Source organism: Chiloscyllium plagiosum, unplaced genomic scaffold (assembly GCF_037043375.1).
Source record: "Chiloscyllium plagiosum isolate Xiang-an unplaced genomic scaffold, Cpla_swu_hap1 HiC_scaffold_2, whole genome shotgun sequence".
Lineage (NCBI taxonomy): Eukaryota > Metazoa > Chordata > Chondrichthyes > Orectolobiformes > Hemiscylliidae > Chiloscyllium > Chiloscyllium plagiosum.
In genome coordinates, this window is record NW_028270140.1 from 99,978,553 (window position 1) to 99,995,707 (window position 17,155).

The following is a 17,155-nucleotide window of genomic DNA, read 5'->3' on the forward strand; positions in this document are numbered from 1 at the left end:
TCATATTAATACTTTAAATGAATAAGCAAGTGAATTTATAAAGCAAAAATGTCAGGGCCACAAATTTTTCATTCAACTGAATTGAACAATTGTCAGAAAAAATTAAGTTAACAGAAGAGACACTTAAAAGAATGTATAGTCTTCTGCAGTTCTGAATCCTCACCAGTGAACATTTTGCTGAATAATTTTAAAGATCCCAGAAACACGAGTAATAATGAATTCTCTGAGCCACCCATCAACAATCCTTCCACATTAATCTACCAAAACTGAATTATCAGTCAGATGCTGTAGTTTAAAACCAATGGGAATAAAGCATGGAGAGATGTTACATATAGTGTCAATTTATTATCAATATGGCTGGTAAAGTAGAACAATATTGTTGCAAACATGCATTATGTTTTAATTTACAGTATAGTATTATTGACTAGACATATATTTCAAAAGAATCCTTTCAAAGCAAATGTCACTGACAATGGCAGTAACAATGTTCCATTTGCAAAACAAAACTGAGCTGCTTGAATGGAGATACTGGACAGAATCTTTTCTTCTCCTGAACAACATGGGCATTGGTGAGTCAGTTGGGAAAATATGATTCCACCCTTGGACTACTGTCTTTGTGGAGCTTGCACGTTCTCCCTGTGACTGCATGGGTTTCCAGCTGGGGCTCCAGTTTCCTCCTACAGTCCAAAGATGTGGAAGTTAGGCAGATTGGCCATGCTAAATTACCCATAATATTCAGGGAGGAGTAGGTTAGGTAAGTTAGGCATGAGGAAATGCAGGGTTACAGGGATGACATAAGATATGCTCTTCGGAGGGTTGGTGTGGACTCATGGGGCCAAATGGCCTGTTTCCACACTGTAGCGATTCTGTGGATTCCATGGATATGGCAAGATCAGAAAATGATATCCCTGATGTCTGAAATGTCCAATTTTCCAATCAAGGTTTTACTGACAAGATGAGAATTTTGTTATTGCGTAGCAAGAAGACTATTTACATATATTAACATGTCATAACCTAATCTCATTTACATGGAGCTTCCTAGTTCGCCCAGCAATTTAGAGAAACTAGAAGGTGACAACCCCTGACATGAAAGTCTGAGCAGGTACATGGCAGTTTCAGCTTGCCACTTGCTTCTCTGGGCTCCCACTTTGGCCAGCATTCTCCAAAATCTCAGGGACTTGGATTTTAAAGTAAATGAAGATGGGTTTTGGTTTTAGTGCTGTTTCCTTAACAAGACCCTTCCCGTCAGATCAAAACGTGGCTGCTCTCATACATATACCATGTAAGCCTCAAAAGAACCCACATATTTAGACAATATGGATGGCAACGCACACAATGATCTATAGTATATTGTTCTATAAATCCTATACACATTTACATGTTTTAGTTTACCTTTGTATTAATTTGAAATAATTCTCCCTTGGAAGTTCAAGTCATGCTAGGGATGGACAACAAATATGTATGAGGTATTCTGCTGCAAAATAGTTGTTTTTCTTAAATTAAGGACTTTGTTTAAACATAAACTGGAAAACATATTGATGAACTTAACACCACCGGTTTGCTTTGTAGTGATACTCATAAGGTTCACCACTGAAGAAATATTTTTTATGAGATCATGCAAAGAAATTATGCTAATATATGCTATTGACATAACCGTTTTAACCAGATGTATAAGTTAAAACATCTGATAAAAAGCATGTCATTGGATAATTGCCACTGCTACGTAGCAAATGAAATAAAGAAACAGGTCATTTAGCCCAAACAGTCCATGCTTGCATTTGTGCTCCACTCAAGCCTTACCATCCTTTCTCATGCAATTCCAATGACTAAACCCTCATTTCCCTTCCCTTTCTTAAGTTTATCTGGATTTTCTTATTAATCTCAACCATTCCCTGTGGCAGTGAATTATACATTGCCATCATTTATTAGGAAAAACGTTCCTTTTAAAATTCCTCTGATTTATTTGTGACTTCTGTTAATGGTGTACGGTTCATACTATTGTTAGAAGTGGAAACACTTTGTAACTATATGAAAATCTCTTCTTATTTTGAAGACCTCTATTAGGTCTCCCCTCAGCTTTGTCTTTTCAACTGAAAAGAGTCACAAGCTGTTCATGTCAGATATGGGAGCTTAGAGAAAGTTTACGTGTGACTGAGGATTATATCTGAAATAAATGCCGTTGGTTGCGAATCCCACCAGATCGAATTGACTGGTTGGAGTGACAGTTAGAGGCAATGAAGAATTCACAAGGGCAAGGGGATGTGATGAATGGCAGTTATAGCAAGGGAGAAAAGTAGCAAATACAATCACATAGATGGGTTAACTCCAGGAAAGGTAAGAGAGGTAGGCAGGTAGTGGCTATCCCCATTTCAAACAAGTACACTGCTTTGGAAAATGTAGGGAGTGATGGATTATCAGGGAAATGTAGCACAAAGAGCCAAGTTTCTGGTATCGAGACTGGCTCTAATGCAATGAGGGGTACATCGGGTTCCAAAAGGTCGATTGTGTTAGGTGACTGTCTAGTCTGAGGCACAGACTGACGTTTCTGTATTCAGCAGCGATAAATCATAATGGTGTGTTGCCTCCCTGGTGCCAGGATCAAGGATGTCTCAGAGAAGGTGCAGAATGTTCTCAAGGGGGAGAGGGGCCAGCAGAAGGTCATTGTACACATTGGAAACAATGACATAGGAAGGGAAAAGGATAAGATTCTGAAGGGAGAATATAGAGAGTTAGGCAGGAATTTAAAAAGGAGGTCCTCGAGAGTAGTAATTTCTGGATTACTCCTGGGACTACGAGTTAGTGAGAGTAGGAATAGGAGGATAGAGCAGATGAATGCATGGCTGACGAACTGGTGTACGGGAGAAGGATTCACATTTTTGGATCATTGGAATTTATTTTCGGGTAGAAACGACCTGTACGTGACGGACGGATTGCACCTAATTTGGAAAGGGACTAATATACTGGCAGGGAGATTTGCTAGAAGTGCACGGGAGGATTTAAACTAGTAAAGTTGTCTGGGGGAGAGGTGGGACGGAATAGTTAGGAAAGAGAGATCAATCTGAGACTGGTACAGTTGAGAAAAGAAGCGAGTCAAACAGTCAGGGCAGGCAGGGACAAAGCAGTGAACAAGATAGGACTGATCAATTAAACTGCATTTATTTCAATGCAAGAGGTCTAACAGGGAAGGTAGATGAACTCAGGGCACGGTTAAGAATATGGGACTGGGATATCATAGCAATTACAGAAACATGGCTCAGGGTTGGACAGGACAGGCAGCTTAATGTTCCATGATACAAATGCTACAGGAATGTCAGAAAGGGAGGCAAACGAGGAGGGGGAGTGGCATTTTTGATAAGGGAAAGCATCACAGTTGTCCTGGAGGAGGACATTCCCAGAAATACATCCAGGGAGGTTATTTGGATGGAACTGAGAAATAAGAAAGGGATGCTCACCTTATTGGGATTGTATTATAGACACTCTAATAGTCAGTGGGAAATTGAGAAACAAATTTGTAAGGAGATCTCAGTTATCTGTAAGAATAATAGGGTGGTTATGGTAGGAGATTTTAACTTCAAAAACATAGACTGGGACTGCCATAGAGTTAAAAGTTTAGATGGAGAGGAATTTGTTAAGAATGTACAAGGAAATTTTCTGATTCAGTATGTGGCTGTACTGACTAGAAATAGCGGAAAACTTAATGTAGTCTTGGGAGATAAGGCAGGGGAGGTGACTGAGGTGTCAGTGGGGGAGCACTTTGGGTCAGCAATCATAATTCTATTCGTTTTAAAATAGTGATGGAAAAGAATAGACCAGATCGAAAAATTGAAGTTCTAAATTGGAGGATTGCTAATTTTGACAGCATTAGGCAAGAACTTTCAAAAGCTGATTGGAGGCAGATGTTTGCAGGTAAAGGGGCAGCTGGAAATTGGGGAGCCTTCAAAAATGAGATAGAGAGTCCAGAGAGAGTAAATTCCTGTTAAAGTGAAAGGAAAGGCTGCTAAGTGTAGGGAATGCTGGATGACTAGAGAAATTGAGGGTTTGGTTAAGAAAAGGAAGGAGCATGTGTCAGGTATAGACAGGATAGATCAAGTGAATCCTTAGAAGAGGATAAAGGCAGTAGGAGCATACTTAAGAGGGAAATCAGGAGAGGAAATGAGATAGCTTTGGCAAATAGAGTTAAGGAGAATCCAAAGGGTTTTTACAAATACATTAAGGACAAAAGGGTAACTGGGGAGAGAATAGAGCCCCTCAAAGATCAGCAAGGCTGTCTTTGTGTGGAGCTGCAGAAGATGGGGAGAAACTAAATGAGTATTTTGCATCAGCTTTTACTATGGAAAAGGACATGGAATACATAGAATGTAAGGGAATAGATGGTGACATCTTGAAAAATGTCCATATCACAGAGGAGGAAGTGCTGGATGTCTTGAATTTCACAAAAGTGGATAAATCTGCAGAACTCTGTGGGAAGCTAGGGAAGTGATTGCTGGGCTCCTTGCTGAGATATTTGTATCAGCGATTGTCAAAGGGGAGGTGCTGGAAGACTGGAGGTTGGCTAACATGATGCCACTATTTATGAAAGGTGGTAAGAACAAACCAGGCAACTATAGACTGGTGAGCCTGACGTTGGTTGTGGGCAAGTTGTTAGAGGGAATCCTGGGGGACACGATGTACATGTATTTGGAAAGGCAAGGACTGATTAGGGATAGTCACATGGCTTTGTGCATGGGAAATCATGTCTCACAAACTTGATTGAGTTTTTTGAAGAAGTAACAAAGAAGATTGATGAGGGCAGAGCAGTAGATGTGATCTATATGGACTTCAGTAACACATTCGACAAGGTTCCCCATGGGAGACTGGTTAGCAAGGTTAGATCTCATGGAATACAGTGAGAACTATCTATTTGCATAAAGAACTAGCTCAAAAGTAGAAGACAGAGGGTGGTGGTGGAGGGTTGCTTTTCAGTGCAGTGCCACGAGGATCAGTGCTGGGTCCACTAATTTTTGTCACTTATTTAAATGATTTGGATGTGAGCATAAGCAGTATAGGATCTTGATCAGATGGGTCAATGGGCTGAGGAGTGGCAGATGGAGTTTAATTTAGATAAAAGCAAGGTGCTGCATTTTGGGAAAACAAATCTTAGCAGGACTTATACACTTAATGGTAAGGTCCTAGGGAGTGTTGCTGAACAAAGTGACCTTGGAGTGCAGGTTCACAGTTCCTTGAAAGTGGAGTCGCAGGTAGATACGATAGTGAAGAGGGCTTTTGATATGCCTTCCTTTATTGGTCAGAACATTGAGTACAGGAGTTGGGAGGTCACGTTGCGACTGTACAGGACATTGGTTCGGTCACTTTTGGAATATTGCGTGCAATTCCGGTCTCCTTCCTATCAGAAGGACGTTGTGAAACTTCAAAGGGTTCAGAAAAGATTTACAAGGATGTTGCCAGGGTAGGAGGATTTGAGCTATAGGGAGAGGCTGTATAGGCTGGGGCTGTTTTCCCTGGAGGCTGAGGGGTGACATTATAGAGGTTTATAAAATCATGAGTGGCATGGATAGGATAAATAGACAAAGTCTCTTTCTGCAGTGGGGGAGTCCAGAACTAGAGGGTATAGGTTTAGGGTAAGAGGGGAAAGATATAAAAGAGACCTAAGGGGAAACTTTTTCACGCGGAGGGTGGTACGTGTATGGAATGAGCTGCCAGAGGAAGTGGTGGAGGCTGGTACAATTGCAACAGTTAAAGGTATTTGGATGGGTATATGAATAGGAAGGTTTTGGAGGGATATTGGGCTTGGAACTGGCAAGTGGGACTAGATTGGGTTGGCATGGACGACTTGGACTGAAGAGTTTGTTTCCATGCTGTACACCTCTATGACTCTACCTAAATAAATTACATCTAATACATCAGGTGGTTCTCTGGACTTATACTATCATCCTTATTAAAAATAGGTAAAGTGTTAGATATGCACATTTTCGAGCTAATTATTAATTGTGAAAGATAATGCCTTTATCTCTCCTCAAGATTGATTTAAAGTGCAAACTGTCCTGATTATATATTCTTTGATAGTTTATTTATTATATATCCTCTTTTTATTTTAAATGCTTTTGTATCACTACCATGATCTTATAAAGCTTTATGCAGAGAGATATTACTCTGTGTCTCAGTTCCCAGAAAGGCTGAATGCTTTCAAATGTGGCACAGTCAGTAAGTTTTCTGGTTGGTGCTGTCAGGAAGGAACTTTACCTGCCAGCCATGAATGTTGAAAATCACAGGCATGTTGCACTTCACTTCCCCAATTTGAGCAGCTGGCAGCCAAGATTCCTGGCTGGCAGCAAAATTTCAGAAAATCCATCCTCACATATTTTGATGATGCTGGAGCAATGGAAATGCAGACAGGAATGTAGAGATAGAGCCAGCTACTTTATCTATTTACTTTCATTTAATAAATACACGTAGTTGCAAATAACTATTTTGTTGTAAAGACTGTGAGTTTGTGTCAGAAGAATATGCAAATATTAAATCCAAATGGTTTTATCAATGTTTAATGTATTTTCTTTAATATATTCTTTTTTTAATATATCTTCACTTTTCATTAATATTTCATTACTCAACAAAATCCAAAAGTAACTGTTGACAGAGATAAAAGGCCTTCATTTTTTAAATGTTAGCTAAAAATGTTTAATTTGTAATAATGCTCGCTAAATAAACAATAACCTCATAATTTAGCATGAAGATTCATATAATTACACTTTTTTATACCACAAGCCTATCAACATTACTGGTCACCAGAAAGTTAATGCTGTTCACAAAATTCACTTTAAGACGACAGAAACTGTGAACTAGCAATAGAACTACAAGCCACATCTTCAAAAATACTGTTAAAATATGAAATACATTATTAATACTTTTCTTTTGCATTAATACAAAAATTACTAGTTTAATTTGAAATTCTAAAATTGAAAGTTCTGTTAAGTCTGCTTTGATTAATGATAAAGGAGAGGGCTTTGTCTTTGCATCAATCAGGGTTGGCTCTGCTACTTTTCTCCTTCTCTTTGGAGGAAACTAACTGCTATCATTAGTTGTATGTGTCAAAGAGGGACGCAGGAATTTAATGACCTCAACATCTGTTCTTACTGGTTACAGAATGTTTTAAGTTATAAAATGGGCATCAATCCCAGGGAGCACATCCCTGAAGTATGTTCATGTACGCAACCATATGGTTCATGGTGAAATTTGTTCACAATAATCATGATTGTTCCATGTCAATGCCCATAGTGAGACAAGCATAACCTTCAACTGAATTGTTAGAAGGCACAGAATAGTTGGATCAGAGCATGTAGAAGACGTTTCATTTTAAAACAAAAAAATTCTGCATGTACTTTTATATAGTACTTTAATATTATGGGTTATAGCTAAATCACAATATTTGATCAATTTTGAAAGCCAATAATTAGATTTGATTGGAACATAGACATTTCTCTACAAGGTTTCTGTTCTTCAGCTTCATCACTGGTGGGAAGGTGTAGATTTATTGCAGCAAATTTCCAGCTGCATTTTCAATGACCCATATCTGTGGGATTGGTGATAGTAGGACCTCAAAGTTAGGGGAAAAAATCTTGCCAATCTAGCCCCATGGTATGTTCCCATCACAGCGTTCTTCAGAAGTTGAACTGATGTTTCCAATGGTAATCCGCCAATTTGCATGCATCTTCCCAAAGATAACCGGATTTTCAAGCTGGTGCATGGGATGTTAGGTGGCTCCAATCTGTTTGGAAGCGTCAATTCTAAAAAATATCCATAAGTGCAGCAGTGGTCTGAATGTAGGGGCTCTACACTTATCCCTACTTTCCTGGCCTTATTTATCCGATTTGTGGGCAGTAATCAGGCATGGAAATTTCTTAGGTCCTTTTTAAATAGCTCAGCACCACTCACTTTTGGCAGTGGGGCCATCAATCTTTGACTTTTGAAATTATTCATTCATGGGATGAATAAGACAACATATACTGCCTATCTCTAATTGCCTGGAGATGGTGATGGTGAGCTGCCTTTTGTACTGCTGTAGTGGAGGGACACCCACATTGCTATTAGGAAGGGAGTTCCAGCTTCTTTGACCCAGAAACAGTGAAGAAACAAACATAGTTCCTAGTCTGGATGCTGTATGGCCTGGAGGAAAATTGCAAGCAGTGCTGTTCCTATGCATCTCTTGGCTTTATTCTTCTAGGTGGTAGAGATTGTAGGTTTGAAAGATGCTATTAAATAAGGGCTGGCTAGTTACTGCTGATTAGCTTCCTACCAACCCTTAGATGTTGGGTGCCGCCAACTAACCTTAATTGTGTGGCAAGTCCTCTGTCTGCAAATTATCAATCCAACAATGATCACAACAGAAATATAAATCTCAAGCTATGCAGGTTTGAAGCCTTGCAAATAACATGAACTTTGGTCTTGGCCTATGAACAAAAGTCCTGGCCATGCATTCTTTATACTTCCAGTACAAATTCCTTTGCTCATATATACTGTGGACACTGCCCAAGTAAGTTGTCATGCTGTAATTACATAGCTCTGCAGTGGAAGTGTTTTAGCTCCTGTACTGGGAGGTAGGTATATTTATAGCGTAACAAATTTGCATAGGCAGTTTCTATTATAAAACTTGGTCAATGACATTTTCAATGAAAAGAATTAACAGCAAACGTAAGATAAAATAATTTTAAATTTATCACTAGTCACGAGTAGGCAATAAATGGTGGCCAGCTCGTGATATTCATGTCCTACTAATGAATACAAATAATTTCTGCATTATTACATATTGCTGTGGTTCTGTTCGCCGAGCTGGAAGTTTTTGTTGCAAACGTTTCGTCCCCTGTCTAGGTGACGTCCTCAGTGCTAGGGAGCTTCCTGTGAAGCGCTTCTGTGGTGTTTCCTCCGGCATTTATAGTGGCCTGTCCCTGCCGCTTCCGGTTGTCAGTTTCAGCTGTCCGCTGTAGTGGCCGGTATATTGGGTCCAGGTCTATGTGTTTGTTGATGGAGTTTGTGGATGAGTGCCATGCTTCTAGGAATTCCCTGGCTGTTCTTTGTTTCGCTTGCCCTATAATGGTAGTGTTGTCCCAGTCAAATTCATGTTGCTTGTCGTCTGCGTGTGTGGCTACTAGGGATAGCTGGTCGTGTCGTTTTGTGGCTAGTTGATGTTCATGAATGCAGATCGTTAGCTGTCTTCCTGTTTGTCCTATATAGTCCTTGCATGGGATTTTGTACAAAACACTATATAGGACAAACAGGAAGACAGCTAACGATCCGCATCCACGAACATCAACTAGCCACGAAACGACACGACCAGCTATCCCTAGTAGCCACACACGCAGACGACAAGCAACATGAATTTGACTGGGACAACACTACCATTATAGGGCAAGCGAAACAAAGAACAGCCAGGGAATTCCTAGAAGCATGGCACTCATCCACAAACTCCATCAACAAACACATAGACCTGGACCCAATATACCGGCCACTACAGCGGACAGCTGAAACTGACAACCGGAAGCGGCAGGGACAGGCCACTATAAATGCCAGAGGAAACACCACAGAAGCGCTTCACAGGAGGCTCCCAAGCACTAGGTGACATCCTCAGAGGCTCCCAAGCACTGAGGATGTCACCTAGACAGGGGACGAAACGTTTGCAACAAAAACTTCCAGCTCGGCGAACAGAACCACAACAACGAGCACCCGAGCTACAAATCTTCTCACGAATAGTAAGAGTTATTATTCTCCCACCTTGTTTTATACTTCTCAAGACAGAGGGTCACATCTATTATTATAATATGCCTTGAATTATGCCTTAAACAATTGTAACTGGTTGAGGTGTTAACTGCTCAGACATTTTGGTTGGAAACACCTTATTGTCTGTATATGGGTGAATTGCTGTACTTGGGCTATCTTTTGGCAGTGTCTGTGAATGGGTTCAATACTAATGGCATTTCCTCAGTTTCAGAATGAAACAACAATCAATAAGCAATTTATGATCTAAATATAAAATTGACTTCATCAATAAATATATGAACTCACAAGGACTTAAAACAAGATTTTACAAAAGTGAAAAAAAGTTTCTCAGCCACTTTTTTCATAATAAATTATGCAACCAAGAGCTAAAAAGTCTACTCACTTGCAATGTCATAATTTGCAAATAACATAGAAAATACACAAGAGTAACAAATTATTCAAACACAAAGAAAACTACAATGACTAAAATTCTTTCTGAACACAAGTTTTAATCGAACTATCACAATATTTCAATTTTATATTCCATCTTTTCAGATATTTTAACCATTTTCACCCGGGCAGGTAGGCATTCAACCTATCCACAGGCTTCTGTCAATTGCAATTACCAGTTGGGTGAGCAAAGTGATCTTCTGTCCTTTGGATAGCCATTGCCACAAAATGGTCAGAAATATTTACATTCAACTACTTCATTCTGTGATACATTAATATACTAATTGTGTACAATTTCGGTCTCCTTATTTGGAAAAAAAAATACAACTGTTTTAAAAGATAGTTTGAATAAGGTTCACAAGACTTATTCCTGGGATGAAGAAAGGTTGAATAGGTTAGGCTTATAGTCTTTGGAATTAGAAGAATGAGAGGTGACCTTATTGAAACATAGAAGATACTGAGGATCTACGTCAGGTGGATAGTTGGAAGATATTTCCCCTTGTGGTGGAGTCTTAAGAATGAGATGTCTTAAGATAGAAAGGAGGAAAATTATTTTTTCTCAAAAGGTTGTAGGAAGGTGGAAGGTAGTGGACAATGGGTATTTAAATTTATTCCAGGTATGTTAGGGAGACTTTTGATTGACAAGGAAGTCATGAATTATAAGGAATAGACAGGAAATTTGAGCTGAGACCACAAACAGATCTGCTATGATTTTATTGAATTGTGGAGCAAATTTAAAGAGAGGCCTTTCTTGCTTCTAACTCAGAGAGTACTATGTTTAACAAAGGTAGTTCTTGCATTGCTTCTCTAATTTCATCATTATAAAAAGTTACCATTGGAACATTCCACAAATAAAATTATCATGATCAAGTTAATACTCATTTGAAAGCTAACATAACATTTACAAAATTTTAAACTGCAATTGTCAATTAAAATGCCAGGGTAACCACCGATAGAATGTAATTTATTGTCAATGTAAATACATATTAACATTTACAGATTGGATACTGGTTTGGAATCAAAGGCTGATCTTTAGCTCACATATTATTGCTGCACAAAAATTGGGAATTTAATTTATATATTAATATTAATGCATAATATGACTTTAGATGCACTAAAATATTCAAACTACTCTTTTTCACTGCAAACCACCATTTTATGCTGCTGTGTTAGGGAGGAACAGCTGTCCACAGCTAAACTAGGTCCGTGACCATTCCCCAAGGTATTTTGGTTTACTTAGCTGCAGACTAATTGGAATCTGGTGGAGTGAACGCAAAGACTCAACATGGTCAGAAGTCTTTTCTAGTAAAAAAAGAGATAAGTTCTTTACACAAAAGATGGGCAGAATGTTCCAGCTGTTGGTAGCAAATTACATTAAAAACTGGCAGAATTTTTAAAATCTATCATGCAATTGTGAGTAGCAATGTTCTACTATATTTTTTAAATGCTTCACTCTCTCCAATGATGCTAAATTATGAAAATCTGTCGCATTGTGGGAAAAAAAAGCCTGAGCTTTCTGGATAATGATATGAAACATGGAACTATTTAAAGCACAATATATTATTTTTGGACTGCATTGGAAACACTGCAAGTATCTAGAGCTGAACTTGAACATCTGTTATATTTAGTCAATAAGCAGGTGTATGACATGATAGAGTGCACTTCATAAATAATTTAACTTGGGAATAATTTACAACTGGATAGTCAAGATACAGAATGAAATAGTGTACTCAAAAGTGCAATCTATGAAAACTGGAAACTGTCATTGTGAATTTGTTCCAGTTGGAAACTGACAGGTCAACACCTTGACACAGAGGAAATAAAATGCAATGCACTCTTCCACCCAATGTCTGTGACATACATAATGCTTTTCCATCAGACACTTCAAAGTCACTGCATTTGCAGTTAGTATTGAACACAGAAGAGCTGGAAAAATTGGATTCTATAAAAGTCAACAGCCATAAAGGTCACAGACACAGCTGCACAATTTGAGCTGTGTCTCCAACATTCAATTGTGATTATTGTCATCAGTTTGATTCTACTCTGACTAATAGAAGTCCAGTAAGCTCTGCTGTGAAGCTCTCATGCAGGCATGTTCAGGGAGTAATTCAAAAATTTAGACTGTCAATATTATTTGTTTTCTATGGTGTTTAGTGAAACAGCTGCATGTAAATTATATACTCCAAAGAGAATTGGGAGATGTGCGATTTTAATGATTAATCCAGTGAGCAACATTGTATAGTGATTCCTCTTGAAAATACATGGTTGATGGGGAGTGACGATAGGGAGGAATGTAAAAGTGATTGGAATCTAAGGAACTGAAAGTTCTGCAGAAATTATAAGGCTGGAGAAGCTTTCAGAAATTGTGAGGGATGATGCCATGAAAAGCTTGAGGATGAGAATTCTGAATAGAAACTGTTTGGAGACCAGAAACCAAATTGGCCAGCAAGAACAAGAGTGATGGATGCAATCGCCTTAGATATGAGAGTCACAGTTTCACATGAGATGAATTTACAGAGTGGGGTGGATAGTAGGCTGACTAAGAATGCACACAAGCATTTAGAGAAATCCAGAGATGAAAACAGAAATATTAATTGTGCAGCTGCTTTTATTCTCATTTAGTTCAATAGTTATTGATTTTCTTATTCAATTTGTCAATGTTAAACTATCCAGTTCAACACTGATAGACTGAACTAATTCTTCTTAGATATGCATTTATACTTACTACATACTGAAGGTTCAGGTTATCCATCTTGCCATAGCAAAGATCTAGGAGAGTCACAGGTTGGTTAATCAGATTCCTTCCTGACATTAACCACATCATGGAAAGGTTTTCAACATTTGCTGCCTAAAATAATTTAAAGTATAAATGTTCAAAATTAATATCACAATTTTAATTCCAACAATAATAAATCATAATGGTGCATGTATCCCCATGTATTTTAGGCAAGTAGCATAATAAAGTGATTTAATCATCCAAATATGACAACCTAAAACTGTCAAATTTGCAATCTCTTTTGCAGAGGCAATCTAAACTTTTATTCAATGTGCTACTTCATAAAATTGACCTTTTTTCATAGGCAGAATAACAACAGCAGTTAAACTAAGTCAGCCCACTGAATAACTACATCAAAAATTTACAGAACAAAATGCAAAATGCTAAATCTTCTGCAGCGTCCTCCCCACAGCATGCAAAGCTGATCTGGTATTGTCTACATGATGGAAAGGTTATCAGGTTTACGAGAAACACTGAATTTCTAAAATTTAAACCTCACGAGATTTAAATAGAAATACAAAAGAAACAATAGCAATGACATCTTTGGAATACCACATGATGTCTTCAGAAGATTGGTTATTAATGGCCTAAAACATTATGTTGAAAGACATATTAAATCTGATATTAATTACAACAGCTATTCTATTTTATATGTCAGAAAACAAAATAACAAACCCTCCTGCCATTCAGTTTTTGGTTCAGAGGCGGAACTGCCTTGAAGCAATTTTTCAAAGTACTCGTTCAAATTGCAGGACAAAAATAAGAATATTCACATCTTTTAAGAAAAATGTTAAGCATTCAATTCAGCATATTTTCTCCCTCTGATGTGATCCACAAGAAACATGGGAAAAGAAAGCCTGCTTGCTCAGTGCCTGCTGGGAAAACTTCTAGAAAGGTCCAGGAAGAATGGATACCGTTTCCAATAATTTCTCATGGTGCATTCCAGTTTTTGGGTGTTAGCACAAGGAAACGACAAACGTCCATTAAACTTGATCTCTACCCCATTCTACTCAGATACACTAAGGGCTGAGAATTAGTGGCTATAGACAAAAAGGTCAACAAAACTTTTTGCATGGAATTGTGTAATTCTAGCACTGTCTGTGGTTATTGTGAAATCCTCCAAGCTACTTCAAATGGGAACAGTTATTTGACTTCATGTCAGTAAAAACATTAGTTTTTCTTTTGTTTCCTTTCTGCTACAGGTGTGCCATCCTTTATCCGATATCCTTGGGGCCAGTTGTTTTATGAACTTCGGAATTTTTCGTATTTCAGAATTAATGACATTTTCACAGTGAAATTAAAAAAAACGTACCAAACAGCTGACCCACATGTGACTAGGACAAGTGCTGAGACACAATTGATGCCTGCCAGTGCTGGGCCACGCTGCCACGTCACATCTGAGTGATGTGCATCAAGTGGGTGTGAAGTTGGGTTACCTGTTTGCACGCCAAAACAACCTTATTATACAAAAACAAACTTCACAAAAGAAATTCTGAATTTTGGAGCTTTTTGGATAAAGGATTGTGTACCTGTACTGTCAAGTAAATGGAACCAATGCCATTGTCTTCAGTTTCCATGGCAAACTCCATTCCCAAAATATTGATTTCATCCCTCTCTAAGGCTGAATCAATCTGTTCTGATCCCAAGATCAATTTCCAAAAAATATGGGTGTACCTAGTCATGGCACAAATAAATAACTCTGCCCACCTCCACCCACATGTCAGCTCATTAGCTGCTGAAACCTCAAGTATGTCTTTCTTACCTCTAGATTTGAATATTTTAATGCATTCCTGGCCTGTCCCCTGTATTGGTCATACAAAATTCATATCTTTAATCACACTAAGTTTAGTTCCAAGCATCAGCCCATATCTCAGTGGTATACATTGTTTCCTGATTAAATGACATCTCCACAATAAAATTCTTATTCATCTGACCAATTCCTTTCTATAGCTTTGTCTTTCTCTTTCTCTCAATATCTGTATTATTTAAATTCTGACCTCCTCAGCATCCCTGACTCTAAATGCTCCATTCCTGCTGGCTGAGCCTTTAACTTCAAATGCCCTATGCTTTTCTTCTTATTTAATTGTGCCAGCATCACAGGGTAAAATCCATATTCAATGGACATTTACATGAGTAGAACTAGCTAAACCAGTGTGACCAGCTGAAATTTTGGGGTGGTATTTTCCATTTTGAAGTTAAAGCACAGTGAGAGTGCTAAGTCTGCTGGTGTGGACATCAAGCTCCTCAAAGGCTTTAGATTGGACAGAGAAAAGTGGCAGCATTCCTGTGATAATGGGGAGACATCAATGGATGAGCAACCCAAAAAGTAATATTGCGCTTTGCTTTTCTCGGATGAACAAGAACTCAGATACATTGCACTGCATAAACTTCACTCCATCTTCAATTAATTAATTAGTCTTTTTCTCTTCTGCGGGCTACAAGTACAACCCACAAATCCTCAGCAAGGAACAGGTCACTGCCCAAGTACCTCTGAGGAGGAAATGTGTGAAACCTCAAAAGGACATTTGCAAGACGTTCACCTGTACCTGCCACCAGCACATCTCAGAGGATACCTTAGCTAAAGCAGATTCAGAGGTGTGACATGGTAAGCAAATCACTGACATGTGTTTGCTCAGCCAGTGAATGAGGAAGCACCAGAGTCTTTGACATTCAGAGGGCTGTCAAAGGCCAAACACCTAGCCAAGCCCAGGCAGAAGACATGCCTCTATACTTAGCAATAACGGACAAGATCAATTAGCAGAGAGAGGCATGACAACATCAGGCAGTCATGCCAGAATTCCTCGGTAGGCTGGGATGAGAGATAGAGGAGTCCAAGTTCTAACTATGGAATGGTCTAGCATAAAAGCACGTGGCTGCCATGAAAGGGTGGTGCTTGCCAGATGCGGATCCAATAAAACACTCAGTGATTGTCAGAATTGGACGAGGACCTATACTTCAAAGCTATCGCCAAAGACACTCAGCATGAATAGAAAAACAACAGGGGGACAAGGCACATTGTCCTCACTTTGGGTGGCCAACTTGTCAATAAGTGGAGCAAACCAGTACAATAGTCAAGCACCCCAGTAGCTCATTCTCAGGATACTCTAGAAATGCCCATCCCTTCTACCTATGACCCCAATGCCTGCAGCAGCTCAAGCTAAAGAGAGTGAGCTTGTATCTGTGCTGAAGATTCTGAGTGGGTCTGGATGTTTTCAGCCCAAGAACTCTGATGATTGCCCAAGTCTTCAAGATCACCAGGGTGTTACACACAACATACTCTTTCCACTCTAATTGGAGAAGTCGGACTTGAACCCAGCCGTAGTGGGAGAGAAAGGAAGATTGAGACATTTAGATGGCATGAGTGGCAAGGGTGCTCAAACATTATATGCTTTTTGGGAGGGTTCGAACTAATTCAGCAGTGGGATGGGAATCTAATTGATAGTTCCAGTGTCCAGGAGGTTGAGAGCAGTCAGGTCAAAAATAAGGTTTCAAGGTTGCAAGAGTGCACCAGCAAACAGGAAGGAGGTTTGAAGTGTGTCTATTTCAACGCCAGGAGAATCCGGAATAAAGGGGGTGAACTTGCTCCATGAGTTGATACCTGGGATTTCGATGTTGTGGCCATTTCAGAGACATAAATAGAGCAGGGATAGGCATTATTGTTGCAGGTTCCAGGATTTAGATGCTTCAGTGAGAACAGAGAAGATGGTAAAAGAGGGGTAAGTGTGGCATTGTTAGTCAAGGACAGTATTACGTGGCAGAAAGGACATTTGAGGACTCGTCAACTGAGGTAGTATGGACTGAGGTTAGAAACGGGAAAGAAGATGTTACCCTGTTGGGAGTTTTCTATCGGCCTCAGAATACCTCCAGAGATGTAGAGGAAAGAATAGCAAAGATGATTCTGGATAGGAATGAGAGTAACAGGGTAGTTGTTATGGGGGACTTTAACTTTGATGACTGGACACACCATAGTTCAAATACTTCAGATGGGTCAGTTTTTGTCCAATGTGTATAAGAGGGTTTCCTGACATAGTATGTAAACAGGCCAACAAGGGGCGAGGCCACATTGGATTTGGTGTTAAATTTGGAGGTAGGTGAGCACTTTGATGATAGTGATCACAATTCGGTTATGTTTAGCGATGAAAAGATATAGGTAGGTATATACTGCAGGGCAAGAGTTATAGC

General features: G+C 39.1%; 1 protein-coding gene across 6 annotated transcripts in view; it reads right to left on the reverse strand.

Annotated features, from left to right (window-relative positions):
• The window catches only part of LOC122559794 (uncharacterized), a 132,679-nt gene that overhangs the window by 37,649 nt on the left and 77,875 nt on the right, over positions 1 to 17,155 (reverse strand). For all 6 annotated transcript variants that reach the window (XM_043709868.2, XM_043709844.2, XM_043709861.2 and 3 more), the window contains one exon: positions 12,923 to 13,045. In XM_043709868.2, the coding sequence (XP_043565803.2) occupies positions 12,923 to 13,045 (123 nt within the window). The remainder of the gene's footprint in view (positions 1 to 12,922; positions 13,046 to 17,155) is intronic.